Source organism: Eschscholzia californica, unplaced genomic scaffold (assembly GCF_041429995.1).
Source record: "Eschscholzia californica isolate CP2 unplaced genomic scaffold, dmEscCali1.0.p SCAF_4, whole genome shotgun sequence".
Lineage (NCBI taxonomy): Eukaryota > Viridiplantae > Streptophyta > Magnoliopsida > Ranunculales > Papaveraceae > Eschscholzia > Eschscholzia californica.
Genome location: NW_028238461.1, coordinates 25,689,126 through 25,707,592, shown reverse-complemented (window position 1 = coordinate 25,707,592; position 18,467 = coordinate 25,689,126). Strand labels below are relative to the sequence as shown.

Below are 18,467 nucleotides of genomic sequence, written 5' to 3'. Positions count from 1 at the left end.
AAATCCTCTTTGTTTTGGAGGGATTGGGGGACCTTATACAGAGTGCATTTCATGGGTTCACAGAACAGGTCATCAGTAGCCTCAGTTAGGGGGAAAACAACCTCTTTAAGCACCAGGAGCATACCTCGAAGAATCCAAGGTCGCCCAAAGTTAAGAGCATCAAGAACAAACTGACTTTTAGGCTTAATTAGGAATGTATTCACAGGACCATCAGAAGGGAAGTAATCACAGTCTCGGAAGAACTTTGATTGAGGGAAAAGGAGTCTTTTGATGAAGGTGAGACCCACGTCATAAGGACAGACCCATCGAGCTACAAATCCGTTGTCAATGGGTTGGAGCTCCTGTTTGAATGAGGGTTTGGTAAATTTGATGGTCAGTTTGCCATGAGTAGAGATAGAGTATTGGGAGGCCATGATTAAAGGGAACTGTCTAAAGAACCAGGTGGGTTGGGAGAAGAAGATGGAAGAAAGATATAGACGAAGCTGGTTTAAATAGTGGTTGGAAGGGGAGAAAGAGCCGGAAAGAACGAGCCAAAAGATCATCATTATCATTGCATGCAAAGGACTCGGGAAGGAGCTACTCTTCGAATCCTACTACTCGACTGAGGTGGTGGTGACGCTTGACATCTCCGACGTAGAGAGAGAAAGCTCTCGACAAAAAGAAAAAACCACGCACAGACTCGAAAACCAGCAAATAAAGAAAAAAACGGCTAAAAGAAGATTGGTGGAATAATCACGTACCTTTACGTGTTGGTTGCATGCAGCTGAACGATCTAGGGTTTGCCGAGATGTGATCTTGAGTTGTCAATCGACTTGAAGTACGCCCAATCCCAAAGTTTCTTGGCTTGGGAATCGCTAATCTCGCGTGGTAGAAGTAATAAAGAGGCAATATTGAGGGTGGGTAGTTGGGATCTTTCAAAGGCAGAGTATCTAAACTCTGGATTGTCGGTTGAATGAAGACGAATTTGGAGCTAGGGTTTGATCGAGTTATGAGATTTGGGTAAAAAGGAGAGAGGAGAAATCGCCTTGCTGACGTCAGGGCGCTCACTCTCTCTCCTCAAAAAACCTTTGACCGTTGCCCTAAAGTTGAAATACATGATAACTTTTGCTTTCAATCTGTGAAACTTACTGCATTCGCTTTATGTCCCTCCTCTTCTAATCAATCTGAGTCGTTGAATGGACGGACGGTCCAGGTCATTCTTTACAAAAAGTCAAAGATCCCTCCCTCTCCCAATTTCACTCGACCTAATCAGTTCTTCACCCCTTTCTCTCTCTAAAAACGACGGACCAAGAACAAAAATGATTTTCTTCCCTCTCTTCAACCATTTAACGTGACAAATCCAAAGATTGTACCTGTCCTACGCAGAAAAGTGTTGGTGAAGCCATTTCTCTTGAAGATTCAGTCGATTTGAAGCAAAAAGACACCCGAAATTCGCAAGATTTTGTGAGGTAATAAGTTAGGGAGTTTAGATTTTATTCATTTTTTAACAAAAAATAAGGTTTGCTGTTTTAGGTTTTGTTAATGTAATTAGGCCATGTTGTAAAAAAAATCTGAGGTATGGTTTATGAGATTTTTCCATTATTTTCTTTAACTGCCCAAAATTAGGGTTACCAACATCTAGTTTTAGTTTATTGGTCATATTTTGTTAAAGTAATTAGGAAAATTTATGAAGAAATCTGAGGTATAACAGTATTTACCTTTATTTTGACAATATCTAGCTTTAGTTTGCTTGAACTAAGCTTTATGTGTATAACGGTTTTCCATTTAAATGACATTCGTCTGCATATCTGATTAGATATTTTGTGAATTTACCTCTTCGTAATTTGTTTTTGACTTTTTAGCCGTTGATGCTGTGGAGAAAGGACTTCAGAAAGTTCACAAAGTGGATATTTTGAGCATTATGAGCCCGACAATGATAAATACAATGTTAGATCAAAACAGAAGTAAAAGTACCTAGATCTGGAATGGAGTTTAATAGTGTTGAAGAGTTTTATGATTATTGTCTTCGTTACGCCAAAAAGTGGGCCATCCAATTGAAAAGACATCACAGAGAAGCTTACAAGGAATTTGATGATATGTCGCAATAGCATGTGCTAAGGGGAAAATATAAATCGACATCTAATAATCCTCAACCAAGTAGTATAAATGGATCCAAAGCAAAAGTTAACGCTAAGTTACTAGCTAATGGAAAATGGGAAACTACCGTTGTGAATCTTGAGTATAACTATATTCTTAGTCCAGGCAAAATTCGCCATTATAGATGCAATAGAAAGATTATCTCATATGTAGATCGACAACTCGAAATATATGATTTGACATGGACTAAGACGAGTCGTAGCTTTAAGCAACAAATGGTGGCAGTTGGTAGACATGAGAATATCTCATGTACCGAAATAGACGCAAGAAATTACATTGAAAAGAAGAGAAGGATACGTCTTGGGGAAGGAGGTGTTGTGGCGATTCAAAAATATTTTTTTTGGCTATGCTGAGAAAGAAAAATGGTTCATTTTTTTCGATGGAAGTAAATCATAAGTCTCATTTATGTAATTTTTTTTTTGGGCAAACAAGAGAAGCAGAGAGACATATAAAGAATTTGAAGATGTCGTGACATTTGACACGACTTATCGGGCATATAAGTACCATCTTCCTTTTGCCCCGTTTGTTGTAGTGAACCATCATGGGCAGTCTATTTTATTGGGTTGTGGGTTGTTGTCTAATGAAGATGCAGAATCATTTTCATGGTTATTTAGGACATGACTTTCTTGTGTGGACAAAAGAGCTTCAGGTTGAATTATAACGGACCTAGACGCAACCATGCAAATTGCGATGTTTAGTACTCAACATAGTGAAGGTGTAAATGCCTTTTTCGAGGGATACGTTGGCCCGAGAACTACCTTGAAACTATTTGGTGAACAATAAATACAGCTTTAAGGGATAAAGGTAAAAAATGTAGAAACCGGATCTGTTTTTTGTCAATTTGGGCAACTAAACGTTATCCAAATCAAGATCGGGATGGACCATTGGATTCGTCTCGTCGAGCTCTAGAATTTAGACATAAAGTTTGTCAGAATCCGGTTTCATATGAATGAGTTATCATTGATTTACTTCGAAAAAATATAGGGATAACTACAAAGGTGTAGTTTTATTATTAGTACTGTATTGGAAAAAGAAGGAAAGTTCTACTTCCTTATATAGACTTTTCCTTATGTTACTAATAATAGATTGGTTGGGATGATGGGATGCTTGGCGTGGTTTGCACCACGCAAACCACGCATCACGCACGCGCGGCGTGGGCGTTTAGGGCGCCCGCACGCACTTTCCACTTCGCGAGGAGCGATTGGAGCCTTGAATTTTACGATCATAGATATGATCTGACGGTCAGGATATTTGGCGCTCTTCAGATAGATCCGTTGATGATTTAACGGTGGGCGTTCAATGCGCGAGATCTTAATAGATCCGTTAAGATCTGATGGTCAACATGGAACCCGACATCCATTCATCTATAGGCACCCATACGAAGTGGTGTCAATACCCCTATAAATACCATGAGAATTCAGCAAGCAAATCATTAGTTTTTTTTTTGCATTTTATGAGCATTCATTTTCAAGCATTAGAGTTTAAGGATCGTTATTCAGAAGTTCATATTACTTACAAAGTTCGTGAGACTATCATAACTAAGAGGTATCATCTTTACTTTGATAGGTAATCTGTTTTATCCTGGGAGACATACACCATTACTGTTGGTACTGATATACAGGGTGTAAATTGTCTTAAGGACAGAGGTATCCTCGACTCGTATATTTTACATTTGATTTTTCTTTTTATAATCATTGTTGCTTTCTTAATTGTTAGAAGATAACTCTTTCTCTGATTTATCAGATAGAAAGACAAACAAAAGTGGGTGTACTCTGTTTTGTTAAGAAACAGAAAGATTAAGAACTATTCTCTTAAAAGAGAACCAGGGAAACAACAAAAAATAGGAAAAAGAAGATTTTAGGTGCTACAATTTAGAAATGTCATGTGTGAGTCCATTTCAAATAGAAAAACAAATGAGATAGAAGTCCACGCTTAAAAAATTTGGCGATTTTCAAGAAGAATTGAGAGGAAAATTGCCTTGTGATATAGCGGATTGTAGAGAGTATGTCAATGTCTATGAGTATACTATTTAGGTGGAGAAAGAATATGGTAAAGGCTCGAAAAAATTTTCTTACGAAGTTCTGTTAGATGTTCAACAATGTGAAGTTCGGCGAAATTGTTTGTTGTTTGAATTTAAGGGTATTTTGTGTCGACATGCAATAATGTAAGAACAGAATTACGGTCATCCTAGACAAGTACATTGTTAGGAGATGGAGGAAAGATGTAACGAGATCGTACACAAAGATTAATGTGAACTACGGTCGATGGGATACAACACCGGGAGAAAAAAGATACGAAGAATTGTGTCAATGTTTGAATGTTTCTTTATGTTAAAGAAGTGTTTATTTTTATGTTGCAACTGCATTTTACTAGTCATGAACAATATCAGACTGTGGGTAGTCACATAAACAATATCATGGTGTATTTTTATGTTAAATAATATCAAACTGTGGGCAATACATAAATGCTTTAAACCATAGTTTCCCAAGTATTAGTATAACTTATACTTCAAAAGGTTCGACATACACTAAAGTGATAACAAGAAAGAAAGAAAGAAAAAGACATGAAAGTGGTAACTTTGACATTCATAAATAAAGTTGACATACACTAAGGTTTGACTAACAATTCATAAGTAAACTTGACATCCGTAAGTAACTTTGACATTTATAAATAAAATTGGCATTCATAAGTAAACATCTTACACATCTCTGAAAGACTAACCATCTCTAAAGTGATAACTCACCATAGTAATACAACAACTAGACGTTCGTAAGTAAATTTGACTAACTAATTTACTCATCCTTGCCACGAATAGTAAACATACACTAATACAAGAAAGACTAATATGTGTAGCATATATAAAGAGTATGTTTGCTAGTAATTCTTCAACTCTATCCATCTTCAACTTCGGCAGTGTAGATGTTCCAACTCTATCCATTTAGGTTGGAGTTAGGGTTTAAATTAGTATATGATGGTGGAGTGAAAAGTTGATTTTAATTATACTAATAGAAAGCAATTTAGGGTTTAAGTGAAATATAAATAGTTATAAGGAATTTGGGGTTTAAGTGAAGTAACCCATTAAATGGTTTCCGTGGGGTTGGTGGGATGATACCTTGGTGGACTGTTGTTTTTTATACGTCAGTGCACGGGTTATATTGTTATAGACTTATAGAGAAAAGGTCAGTGGCATTTGAATTTTGAAGTAAAAATTAATGATGGTAAGGTTGGAAATTAATGATGGTTTAAGTAAAGTAACCCATTAACGGTAGGTCCTTTCAATTTTGTTCACATAAGATTGTAATTGATGGTGGGCTTGTGTTTGATTAATGGGTTGGCTGGTTATAACTAGTTTGGGCAGGGATACTAAAGGCACCTTTTTGAATATATTAAAGGAACTCACATTTGGCTCGGTCGAGGCACGCGGTCTTGAGTTAGTTTCTTTCGTGGAAGCAGAGAATAATAGGTAAAAGAAATTTTCACCTTCCTCTCTTCTTTTAGCAATTGAAAATGGGTTTCTCACTTTTTTTTTTTCTTGTATAGTGTGAGAGGTGGGGCTCCCCTCCTTTAATAAAGAAAAACTAAATAAAAATGAATCATTTTTCAAGTTCTCGTATCTTCTCCAAATTCTCTTTCTCTCTCCATAACATTCTCTCTCTCTTCAACCAGAACTGTGTTTGTTCTTCCGGCGAAGGGCTTCCCCTTCGCCGGATCCCCTTTTTCCTTCTTTTTTTTAGTTTTTCCTCCATGCAGGGCCGTGCCTGAGATTTTGAGGGCCCAGTGCCAAATTTTATTTTGGACCTATTGTATAGTCAATTGTGAAAAAAATATAAAAAAAAAAAAACAAGCTCAAAATAATTTGATATACTATAGATAGGCTAACGGATTAATACTTGATGGATCAAAGAGAAAAAACATAAGAAAATAATAGAAAAAAAATTAGCGTCACACCAAAAGTAAGAGAAAACAAATATACCGATCTAAAATTAAATGATATTGTTTTTTTTTCTTTTTGAAAACTACATAGGAGTCAATAACTCATTTAAACAAAAAAAAAACATAGGAGTCAATAACTTGAACACACAATTGAAGTACTTTCCTCCAGATAGAGAAAAAAAATATGCTAGCATTGAGACTCGAACCTGTGACACAAAGTTGGAAGCCCAAACTCCTTACCATCTAAGCTAAGGGACATTTCATGTCAGCCTATGTTTCTAAGCGTATATGTATCGTTAGCTTCAGACCATTACTACAAATGGGCCCTTAGCGGCGGGGGGCCCTGTGCGGCCGCCCTGCCCGCACGGGCCCAAGCACGGCCCTGCCTCCATGAATAGTCTCTAGGGTTCTCTCTTTCCTATTTCTCTCCCATCTCTTTTGTCTCTTTTGTTTTCATTCTCTAAATTATAGATGTGTTGATGTGTTCTTCACCATTATTTGGCAGAATAGGATCAAGTCAATTGATTTAGATATACCTACATTTTTCGAAGGGGAAAAGTTGTGGAGATTTCTTTACATGGTTGTATGTGTGCTTCACCATTACAGATGTGTTCTTCACCATTATTAATGCTTAATACTCCCACCAATAGCCCTTACTATTCATCACTTGCGGGTAAGTACTTTTGGCAATAGATTAAATTTGATTATTGGAGAATGGCACAAAACTTAATTCGGTTTATCAATAGCACAGTTCAATTGGGTCAAAAGAGCCATTCGGTTGTGGTAATTGAAAAATCATTTGATCTACTACTATAGTGTTAAGAATTCTGGATCTCAAGCTTATCCCTCTAGAACTCAAGAATCAAGACCTACAAATTCGAGTCATGAGCAAGGAATTAAATTTCCTTTAATTGAATTAGATATTGGTACCAAATAATCATTTTCCATCAGATGATCATCTCCAGTGGGTGGCGTTGATTTTTGGGCGATCGTCGGATTCTATTGGTGGCGTCGGTGGTGTTCTTGGTGAAAGTTGTTCTTAATTACAGGGTAATAACTGGTTCATTCATATGGTGGTATTAAGGAATCAAAGATCGATCCAGTGAGTGATGCGGAGAAGAAAGAGTTCCTAGTTGTCTATTTACTTAGTATAATAAAGGTTATGTTTCTTTGTTGGTCGTTAGGGCCTGTTATGTAGGTCTTTAGGGCCTGTTTTGTTGGTCTTTAGGACCTTTTGTTATTTTCGTCTTTTCAGGATCGAGTGTTTTGATCATAGACCACGATTGGGAGTTTCTTCATCAACTTACAACTCTCTCTACCGATGTACCGGAATCAGAGGCGCTAACCGGAGATCTGCACGCCACGGTTGACGGCGAGAGAGAAGAAGGTGAAAGAAGCATTGGTTATAAAACTACCCTTAGATGGTTAGTGGTGGTAGTACCAGATGAAACCCACCAGCTAGATCAGGCAGCTCTTGAGGCACCCCAAGTGGGCATAACTTGTCTTGTTTGTCCGAATTTGGTTGTGTCTTTGTTATTTTAAACTTCATGATGTAATTCTCATTAGCCTTTTGGCCTTTAAATGAAGTTTGATTTCCAAAAAAAAAATAAAGAAAAACTAAATATCTCAAATCCCTGCCCATTAATATTGTACTGTCAACTCACCAAACAGTTAAGCTGAATCAGGAAACCAAATATTATGTTTGGTCAAACCTTCATCTCATTCCACTTTTGTAACAATAAAAAAGTCACTCAACGAAGAATTGATTGAATTCGACCAAATATGGTTTACTAAAGTAGAGTAAAAATAAAATCGAAATTAATTAATATATAAATAAAACAGCTGGTTTTGAAATTTTAAACACGGGTGGCCACTTTAAAATTATAAAATAATTTGTTGCATTAGTGTTGTTTGAGATCATTCTTGATGACCTTCACGCAAATCAAAGAATACCACTAGCATCAGATCATGAAGACACAATACATTCATTTCGATGCAAGGGTCGTTCAATGGTCTCAATGTTGGTGCCATCACTCTTCCTTTTAGCCATCCTTATATTTTACAAACAAAATACTCTAAAACTCTTATAAGTGATACAAATTCTTTATAAACCTTATAAGTGATACAAATTCTTATAAGTGACACAAATTCTTTATAAACCTTAGGCTGAAGATCTTATATGTGATGAGTATAGATGTGTGGGAATGGAAATGAGACCTTCTTGAACCTTATCTCTCATCCAGAGATATTTGATTATAATATACTTGCTTCCTTGAGATGAATTTCAGTCTCCGCAAATCTCACAACAACAACATTGTTGCAAAAATCTTCATTAGTTTGTGGATAGAGTCTACTATATAGACAATTCACTAGTAAAGTTCTTTAACCATACAACATGGTGAGTAGCTTCAAAATAAACAATATTTTATGCTTCAATAATTGATGATGTAGTCAGTGATTGCTTCGCACTCCTCCAATATATTTTAGACTATCTTTACAACCTAATACCTGATTAGAGGTCTACCTGAACAGAACAACAATGGCGTGGAAGGCTAAATAAAGCCAATGATCCACTTTTGATAAACGAACCATTATGTGTCAGAAGATATGTTAGTGTCTGAAGATGCGTACTCATCAGATATTGTTTGAAGTAGATGTCCTTCGATCAAGATGACAATACGATCAATTTGTTAGATATGACGAATGATGAAGATCACCAAGTCCGGACGTTTAAGGATCGTAATGTTTAGCTAGAAACCAATTACAAGTTGCGGGACATTTAGATCACTCGTGGCTAACAGTGGATGCTACGACGAGTTGCACAAAAGAATGTCAATCGATCAAAAGATCTGACTTGAGGGAATAGGATAAGATTGAGTGAATTAGATCCGCCCAAAAGTATAAAAAGAGAGTAGAACAAAGATATCAAAGGTCGGGCCAAGTGCCCGAACCAAAATAGGTGGTCGAGCACATGGCACGGGCCATGCTAGGGCCCAACCATATGGCCCGGCCCAAAGTATGGGTCGGCAGAATCATATCCCATGGACATTGGTTGTTCTAGACGACCACCATAAGGGATATCTGGATGGGACAAATTTCTTGTCTGGGAATCCCACTCAGTTTATGAGTTCTGGTTTTAGTCTTTTCAGGAATCATATTTTGAATAGAATTCTCACTCTGGTGGTCACTATAAAAGGACATGGAGTAAACAGAAATTACTATCGGAAACTCTCACCAGTTTTTATCTCTGATTACATCGCAGAAGATAAAAATAGATAATCAATTCTCGTCCATCTATTAAGTCAAATAGAGAAGGAGTTCTCGTCTTCACTACTCAACTAAGTTTTAGCTAACCTAAATAGTGGGAGATCAAATTGGTTGCTCGGGTGTCTCAAGTATAGGAGCTGCACAATTGGAGCTCAAGATCTTCGGGAGAAAGCAATCAAATTAGTCAGCAGTTTAAGGTATATCTCTATCTCTTTTAGTTCATTATTAGTTTTGGCATGAGATCCGAGGAACCTAATGTTAGACGTGTAGAAGTTTGAGATTCCAATTAGATTGTTAAGGACACCATAACCCAACAATTTTCCTCCTAACGATCATCAATACATGACTAACATCAAAACTAGTGTCTTACCACTGCATCATCTCAGATGAGCAATAATACAACTCATCCAACCTAGTGTCTTACCATTGCATCATCTCAAACGAGCAATAATACCACTGCGTCAAAGCTGACCAACTATTGGCTCAACAATTACGTCTTTACGTTGATTTTTGGATTATTTAAATGTCTTTTAAGGTTTTGGTACAACACAGGAGGGTCATTTATCATTATTGTTTGGAGACTTTAGCCGTTACTTGAATCAAGCCTTCAGCATGAACCAATTTGATATTTAATATCAAAAATTGATGATCTCCAGGCTTAATCTTTTTGGTGATGGCGATGAATGTCCTCCAACTCTATGGTTCAAATATGTGATCAGAGACGTGTGAGATGGGTTTTTTACACAGTACCTCCCTGCTAATTTCTTGGTGGCTATGCGGGGACTTTTTTATGGCCGAACCTTCCTCATCCTTTTATTCGTTAGTTGGGATATGGTTTCTCTATTGAGGATATGGTTTCTTTCTGTTGCGCTAACAAATAAGTAGAAAACGGTAGTTAATAAACAAAGTTTAATGTTGATAGGTTGAAACCATATTTTCACCGACAGAGACATACTATAACAATAAACTTAAATATCAATTACTAAATTCAAAAGACCAGACCAAATTACAATATCTAATACTAGCCAAGAAGAGATCTAATTTCAATAACAATATTACTGAAACGGAAACTAAAATGAACACTCTAAAACATAGATATAACCATAACAAGAGCCATGAAAATGGGAAATGAAGAAGCCACTGCTTTGAACCCTCCATTTGAAAGTGGTGATGGTGAAGGAGATAGATCAGTTATATAAGGTTGTGGAGGAACTGCAATAGATGGTGGTGGTGGTCGAGTAGGTTTTGCCGGTGGTGGTGGTGGTGGTGGAGGTTGGTTTGGATTTATCACGTCGATTAGTAATCGTTGCCCGTTCTTGCAGTGATCCAGAAAGCCACTAATGAAGTAGAAAGAACCAGGTTTATCGAGTTTTATAACTGTTTTACCATCATCGAACGAAGCCAATGGAGTGGTTAAATTACAGTGATAGTAACCTTGTTTTTCCACTTCAACAACAGAATCATTCTTGTACTCAAATACTGCAACAACCACAACAAAAAAATAGCGTATTACCAATCATCGTATCATTACTTATAGAATTCAAATTCATCAACTTACACCAAGAATTTGATAAAACTCAGACTGAAAATCTGTTTTTGAAGAATGGGTTGGAAAAAAAGACTCAAATTCATCAAATTACACCAAGAAATTGAAGAACTTCTAGTTATAAATCTGAATTTGAAGCATGGGTTCGAAGTAAAATATGTAAAATCGTAACATTACACCATGAAATGAAGAATCTCTTTGATTTTGAAGCATGGGTCGAAAACAAAACATGTAAATTAGTCAAAATACACCAAGAAATTAAGAATCTTTTACGAAAACTATGTTTCTAAACCATGAGTTTATAAATTTCGACGTAAACTTACAGAGAGAATCGCCAACTTTAAATCTATTCTTAGTAGCCCATTGAGTGTACATGTCAGTGTGATTTGCATCTGGTTCTCGCCAACCTTCATTGTCACCAACTTTTAATTGAGTTGAAGGTTTACGTGCGACAATCATGTCAGTTGCCCGAACCATAGTGGCGACTGAGATGAGGATAATAAAGCAATTGCAGAAGAAACCCAGAAGAGAAACCTTGCTTTTGTTCTTCATTTTCTTTTTTCAGGAGTTGTTAATTTGAGCAGTGAAAATGAAATGGTTATAGTGATCAAGAAAGGCTTCTGTTTTCTCTATCTCTAAACCTGTTAGATGTTAGAGAAGTTTGATAAGAGAGAGAGAAGGGGGAGTTTATAGATGAGAGGAGAGGGGGTAATAGGTTTAAACGTGGGGAGGGAGGGATGTAGCAGTTGGTTGGTGGCAGTTATTTAACCGCAAATTCAAATGTGGAGATGTGGGCCTTAACTGCCATAGATCTGGCCATTGTAATGCAGAATCGTCCTAGGGTTTATGTTCAATGTTGACCATTCTAGGGACATTTGATTTATGCTTTTACTGATCCACATTAAAGTGGAACAAGCATAGAACTATGACTTTTTCGACTGCACCATTGATAAACAAAAGATAAGTAAGGCTACTGGACCAACATGGACGGTAAGATTACGGCACGATTTTTGTGACATACTAACATTTGTCGGTACGCAGTCAAATTATGTGAGGTAGTCCAGAATGGGTCTTCAGTATAAGAAGGGACCATCTATAGGAGCCCCCAAAAATTACTTGTGGTCCGCTTCTCTCTTCGTGCCCCCACGGACTGGGGTACTCAGATTGGGCGCTAGTCCGTGCTGGGCTTGAGTAACACGGACTCGGGTCAGTCCGAGACCTTCAGACTGACAATCCATGGGCTTCGAAATGCTCCGTCTTAGGCCAACGAGAATGTCAAGAGAGAAATGGGCTAAGAGCAAAAGGATAGGACGCCTTCAGAGGCACCCTAAGAAGAAAATTCCTGAAGAACATTCCTTTCGAAGAAGAAGATTCTCGACCAATTTCAATATTAAGTATCACATGACTACATAATAACTAAAGAAAGAAAGAAATCAGATTCCTACTCTTATCTCCAAAGTGTAGAGACATTACTAACCTAACTTAAGTGGGTTCATAAGTTCATAACAAAATAGAATTACAACAAAATAAGAGTTTTGCACTATACCCTTTAATATTATAATCCACATGAACAGAAATCGTTTTACAGTGGAATACATGGAAAGCCACACTGAGCCTTTTTCATAAAGAGTACATATTATTTCCAAACCCTCAAACCAATTTTTATTTCAACAATCTACTCACTACTGCAGATATTAGTATAACAAATATATATCTATGAAAGTAATAACGTAAAAGAAATATTTAATGTCGGTAACTATATATAAAAAAACAACTTTCATAAATATGGTTTAGCCTTACTCAGAAATGTGACGTGGGCACCGATGTTTCTGCAGTTGAAGAACGGAGACATTCTGATATCAACTCCTGAATCCTTCTCTTCATTATCTTATCCTTCACGCTCGCTAGCATTTTACGATAAAAGATCTCCATTCGCCTGAGCTTTTCGTTATCTGCTGAATTCAATATATTTTCCCATTCCTTGGCTATATCAACAGCACCTGATTCTTGTAGTGAGGGAGGTAAATCGTGTACTTCAAATGGTTTTCCAAATACGGAAACATGTAATGTCGAAGCATAAAGTTCCATAATACCCAACTTGGACCGGAGAAGCTCTACTTCTTTTGTCGTTGAGGACAACATTTCCTCTATCTCTGTCATGTTTTTCGTTCCGTCAACTTCTTTCTGTTCCATTTCTTGACTCTTTACCTCGCGATCGTTTTTCTCGGGCTCCTCCTCAAACTCATTACTTAGGGGCGGCCACATTACAGCACAAGGAAGATAGCTATCGATTGTATTACCTCTTCCAAGAACACCGCTTCGTCCACGCCCCCAAGCCCAAAGATTATATCCGTTGTTTCCTAAAAGAACAGTATGGGCAGCACCACATGCGACTTGAACAGGCTCTATAAACTTTGGCCCACATAATTCATCACATTGGATCCTCAGAGGAGAAACAGCATCACCAGTTATATCAGACCCCGTAAAACTGGCATCTGGGCATAACCCGAGGCCCTTCTCCATTCCCCATGACCATACATCTCCGTCCGAAGAAACAACACAAGTATGAAATAAACCACAATCAACAGAAATTAGGTTTGCACCGGGATGGAGGTCTTCGACCGGTTTAGGTGAATATGTGCTATTGGTTGTTCCATGTCCGAGCTGCCCATTTTCGCCAAGTCCAAATGTCCAACACGTCGTCTTCTCTTCTGGGACGATACCTTCAACTTCAGAGGAAGTTCTTCGGCAGGTGAGAACTGCCGTATGAAAAGCTCCACATGCTACCTCATAAACTGACCCAACAGATTTGTGGTTAAAAGTTTCGATTATTTCAGGGTGAAACCTACTTTCTTTGTCTCCAAGACCCAATTGACCATGGTTGTTATTTCCCCACGAGTAGCATAACAAATTGTTTTCTGTAGACTTTTCTTCAGTACTGACTAAGGCTACCACATGCTCATTTCCACAAGCCACTTTAACGACACTGTGCCCATGAAAATCCCAAATAGGTATAGGGGTGGAAGTACTAACCAGAGAGAACTTTTCATTACTGCTGCTACTCTGAGGAGGACAGTTCCCCCACATCCAAAGGCCTCCGAGGTTATCAATTGCAAACGACATCATCCCTCCCGCTTTGATAGAACACACCTGCAAGAAAAAAAAAAACTTTACGATCACAAAGAATATTTTTAAGCAGATAATGTGCCTCGTTTTTAGATATATAATGGTTTTTTGCTATTTTTTTAATTCTTGTCTTTTTGGATTTTTTATGTTTAACAGTTTCGTACCGACCTTTAATGGTGTCAAGGAATCAGGAGAGCCCAACTCAAGAAATATCTCTAAGAAACGAGGAACTAAGGAGTTGTCCATGTTCAGACCCAGCTGACCATCCATAAAATAGTCAAGGAATAATAAGTAGCATGGAGGATACTTCATTTCAATTTTAGCAGTTGGTTGTTTATAGATAAACAAAGAGGAAAAAATAAGTGGTATGAAAGATGAAGGATACAAGTATTATAGCCCCAGCACCAAACTGATCCATCATCTGTAATTCAAAGGGTAATGGATTAATATTCGGAGTTACTCTTAGACAATAGACAGAGAACATGTTACTAAAATTTAAAAGCACCATATCAAACCAAAGATAAACCCGTATTTAAATAAGATAATACATTCTTTTATCACTTTGTAATTCAACATCTTGCTAGACACAGAAAAGTAAAAAAACCCATTGCGTTTTTCTTGTGCTACAATTTCATACAAAACTCATAACTCATCTTGTTCGAACATATTTAAACAAATTGGATGACATATATCAAAGTTGATTTAATTGTACATCAAGAAACTATAATGATAAAAGGACTTGATAAGCCAAAACAAGGATATTATGACAAAATGGAATGGGAACTGAAATTATTGTCATAGTTTAGATACGACAAACTATCTATCGGTAGTCCGTAGTCCTTTGTCAGTTAGTAAAGCATGTTATAGAGATTTTTCGAGTTCGACTTAAAATGGGACTACTGTTTGTTCTATCAATAAAAGAAAGCCACTAAAAGACTATTATGATACCGAAAATTGTATTTTTCTACTTCATCTTTGCATGTGAAACAAAGAGAAGTATTGAAAGATTAATAATAAGGAATATTCAACATAGGTAAAGTAGTTTTTAGAAAAAACAACTAGTTTATCGTGAAATTATAGCTGCAACATGAAAATATAACTAAATTTGTAAAAATGAATTTGTCCCAAGGATTGTAACTATTAATACTTTAAACACCCCCTTGTAATTGAAGGAACAGACCTTCATTGTTACCCCTTGTATTATCCCTAATAGATTGAGCACCTCCTTCATAATCGTTTGAAAAATATTAGTTGTTATATGTATCGAGGTTGGGGGAGGCAGGCGAATTAAGTTTTGGAAGGATATTTGGTGCTCAAATAGACCTTCATATTAGTTATTATATGTATCTATCTCTCTATCTACTTATCTATCTATATATATATATATATATATATATATATATATCGAAGTTCAAGGAGGCAAGCTTTAACCATTATTACTCCTTGTCCAAAGAGTGAGTTGGTTGGAATTTGGGGACAGAGAAGAAATATACATTAGTGAAAACAGAGTAGTTGGCTAGGCTACTTAGGTGTTACAAGCGGTGTTTTGCGCTCTTTTGTGAATGACCATAGACTACGGAGTTTGGGTTTGGAGGATGGTTTTCCCACTAAACCATGTTATCACAGCTATGAAGTTTTAGCAAATAATGGCAACGAAGAATGGATGTAGGCTCAAGTTTTTTTTTATCGGCATGTCTCAGCAAAATTCCCACAGTGAGTAATTTACAAGTTCTGGAGGGATCTTATCAAAAGGTGTCTGCAGACTGCAAAGGTAAAGAGCAATCAATGTAACAACTTTTGCTTCATTATGTTGTTGCTCGAAAGATTTCAAGTATGCCTAAGAGTTTGAATGATCTTTTATCTTGGGAGAGCTTACAGCGCCTTAGGAAGATACGAAGCTTTAGAATCTTATACCCCTCGCTTGGGGTAACAGGATAGCTCAGAGCTATCTTCAAGTGAGAAAGCATCAACTTGAGCATTCTAACCTTTCTTTTCTTTTCAGCCAATTTAACTTTCTTCAGAGGAAAAACTCAATTTGGGTCTCAAGATGATGTGGTAGCATTAAATCCTAAGATGCCTCAAAAACAAACCCAATATTTGACATTTTCCTTGAGGATCTCAATTGTCTACTCAGTATTAAAAACAAAACTACCCATCTAAGAAATTACACCTAATTTGTTGAGTTTTGAGAGTGTTGCACTGGAGATGTCTTTTGAATTGACAATCTCAATAGTGTCATCTACGAAAGAGAATCTGAATTGAGACTTGACGCATAAGACAATTTGAGTTTTTTTTTCGAGTTTTGCATTGGAGATGCTCTTAGTACATTGATTAATTCTTTCTTAAATCTGAAGAAAAAAAAAAAAATCACCTTGATATTAGCAGAGATGTACAAGAAAAAGGAAGATGAAAAATCAAAACTCATGGACTAACCTTGTAATGCGAGACTATGATAAGCACCAGCAGCAATTTCAACAAACCTAATTAAATCTCCAGAAATTCCATCTTCTCTTACAGAAACAAATTTGATTTGTACAGGAAAAAGCTCATCTTCTTCTTTTCCAGTACCAAGCCTACCAAACGTACCTCTCCCCCATGAATAAACACAACCATCTTCTGCAATTCAAAAAACCCACAATCCCAATTTCCATATTCAATAAAACTTCAAAGAAGAAAATCAGTTTGGGTTTTGATTTTCTCATTAGTTGAGGTAAAAGAGATTACCTGTAAGAGCAAGGGTATGAGCTTCTCCAGCTGCAATTGATACTACTTTTTGTGAAGGTTTTCCGGTGACCGGCATGGTGACTGTGAGAATAGTGTTGTTTGTGTTCTTGAGAGAAGCAAGTAAGCGACAGTCTCTATCTTTATCTTTGATGTAGGCAAGGTGAGAAATGTTCCAAATACTTCTATCAGGAATTAGGAAAAAATGGACTGAACGTGTAAACCCCAATTTTGATTCATTACAACAATATATTTATGGGCATCCAAAATATTATCCAATGTTTTAAGGAAACAAAAAAAAATTCACATACAAAATTTCATACGACAAGTAAATAAAAAATTTCTTCTGGACACACCGTTGGTTATATCGTCGGCAGAGGGTCGTCAGTCAGGTCTCGCCTGATGACCTATGTCTCTTATGTCTCTTTTTTTTCTCTCTCCACCACACCCCACCCCACCCTATGTTTTTTTCTTTCTCTATCATTCCCTTGTTTTTCTCTCTTATAAATTCCAGCGAAGGGAATACCCCTTTCGTCGGGATCTGGTGCTTCCAGATACAGACGAAGAGATCTCGTCTTGTTATCTAAGCGCGGGTTTCGGCGAAGAAGCCACCACCATCATTATTTTTATTTGTCATCCCCTTGTCCATTCGGGATCTCGGATCTAATGCCCAAAATCTGTTCAAGTACGTCACACCTTAGGGGCTGGTTTCCCGGGTATCGGGTTATCAGTTTTTCACTATTCAAGAAAAAGATATCTCGAGACCAATATATACATTTATTTAAAATATATACAAATATCAAAGTACATTTAATTTTTAAGAATTTACTAATCATTTCACCGCGTCACTACTATATTTTGTCATTTTAGTCACCACCAATATACTACCATCACATCTAATGATCCACCACAGTGGTTGTATGTAATAAAATATATTATTATGTGTTATATATAAGAGTATAGTGTATATATTACACATACATAATTATGTAGATACACACAACGTACATAGGTATTGTTGGGTAAATGTACGACATTATTAAGCGGTCAGACAATTATTACCGGGCGGGGCTCGGGCGGGATGCCTGGTAACACTTCTAAACCCTAGTCTGGCAAATTGATTTCACAGGATCGGTCGAGCTGCACTCGCTTTCGGGCTTCGGGTACCCGTGGTCTCTAACGGACGTGGGTGTCCATCACGAGTTTCAGGTTTTCATATTATTTTCTCAGCCTAATTCAAACCCCCACATTTTTTATAGGTTCCGATTGTATATCCTTATATTATAGAACTGGAACGGAAATCACTAAAGATCAAAATAGTAGTTTTTAATAGGTTTCAATTTTGGGTTGTGAAATAATCGAATAAAGAACAAAGCATCTAAGGACTGGACCGTAATTTTTAAGAAGTTCAGGTTCTAGGTATTCAAATAGCTGAACCTGGCCTTACAAGAGAAATATGTAGTATTATAGACGTCTTGTATCCTTTCAGAAAAAGAGAAATATATTCAATCCAGATTAGGTTACTTTCATTAGGACACGTTGTTATCCCTTCCGTAAGGGATTGCACCACTGATTCTTGTAAAGGTAAGATCTCATTTCAGTGTGAAAAAAGAAATTAAAGAAGTCATTGTTTCTGTTGATGAGTTATCATATGATGCTGACTCTATTTTGTTTCCATTGATGAGTTATTATGTGATGCACATATAGTATTCTAAATAAGGGTAAGTTCCTAATTCAG

At 36.9% G+C, this 18,467-nt stretch overlaps 2 protein-coding genes and 1 long non-coding RNA gene across 4 annotated transcripts; 1 reads left to right on the top strand and 2 right to left on the bottom strand.

Moving 5' to 3' along the window:
* Positions 1-1,241: 1,241 nt before the first annotated feature.
* Positions 1,242-4,601, top strand: LOC147543865 (uncharacterized). Its single transcript, XR_015224185.1, has 3 exons — positions 1,242-1,448; positions 1,842-2,949; positions 3,981-4,601. It is a non-coding gene; the product is annotated as an uncharacterized LOC147543865 (long non-coding RNA).
* A 5,692-nt stretch (positions 4,602-10,293) lies between these two features.
* Positions 10,294-11,749, bottom strand: LOC147543864 (early nodulin-like protein 7). The gene is made up of 2 exons (XM_086636452.1): positions 11,206-11,749; positions 10,294-10,815 (listed from the first exon to the last, which is right to left on the bottom strand). The coding sequence occupies exons 1-2, from the start codon at positions 11,432-11,434 to the stop codon at positions 10,421-10,423; spliced, it is 624 nt and encodes a 207-aa protein (XP_086492578.1). The 5' UTR covers positions 11,435-11,749; the 3' UTR covers positions 10,294-10,420.
* A 666-nt stretch (positions 11,750-12,415) lies between these two features.
* On the bottom strand, positions 12,416-17,035 carry LOC147543863 (Regulator of chromosome condensation (RCC1) family protein). Of its 2 annotated transcripts, none has more exons than XM_086636450.1 (5): positions 16,733-17,035; positions 16,442-16,624; positions 14,394-14,429; positions 14,177-14,274; positions 12,416-14,032 (listed from the first exon to the last, which is right to left on the bottom strand). In XM_086636450.1, exons 1-5 carry the CDS (start codon positions 16,806-16,808, stop codon positions 12,683-12,685), a joined length of 1,743 nt encoding a protein of 580 aa, XP_086492576.1. In that variant the 5' UTR covers positions 16,809-17,035; the 3' UTR covers positions 12,416-12,682. The 2 variants fall into 2 exon arrangements, with proteins under 2 accessions (XP_086492576.1, XP_086492577.1); XM_086636451.1 differs by having other exon boundaries at positions 14,177-14,266; positions 16,733-17,031.
* Positions 17,036-18,467: the final 1,432 nt, after the last annotated feature.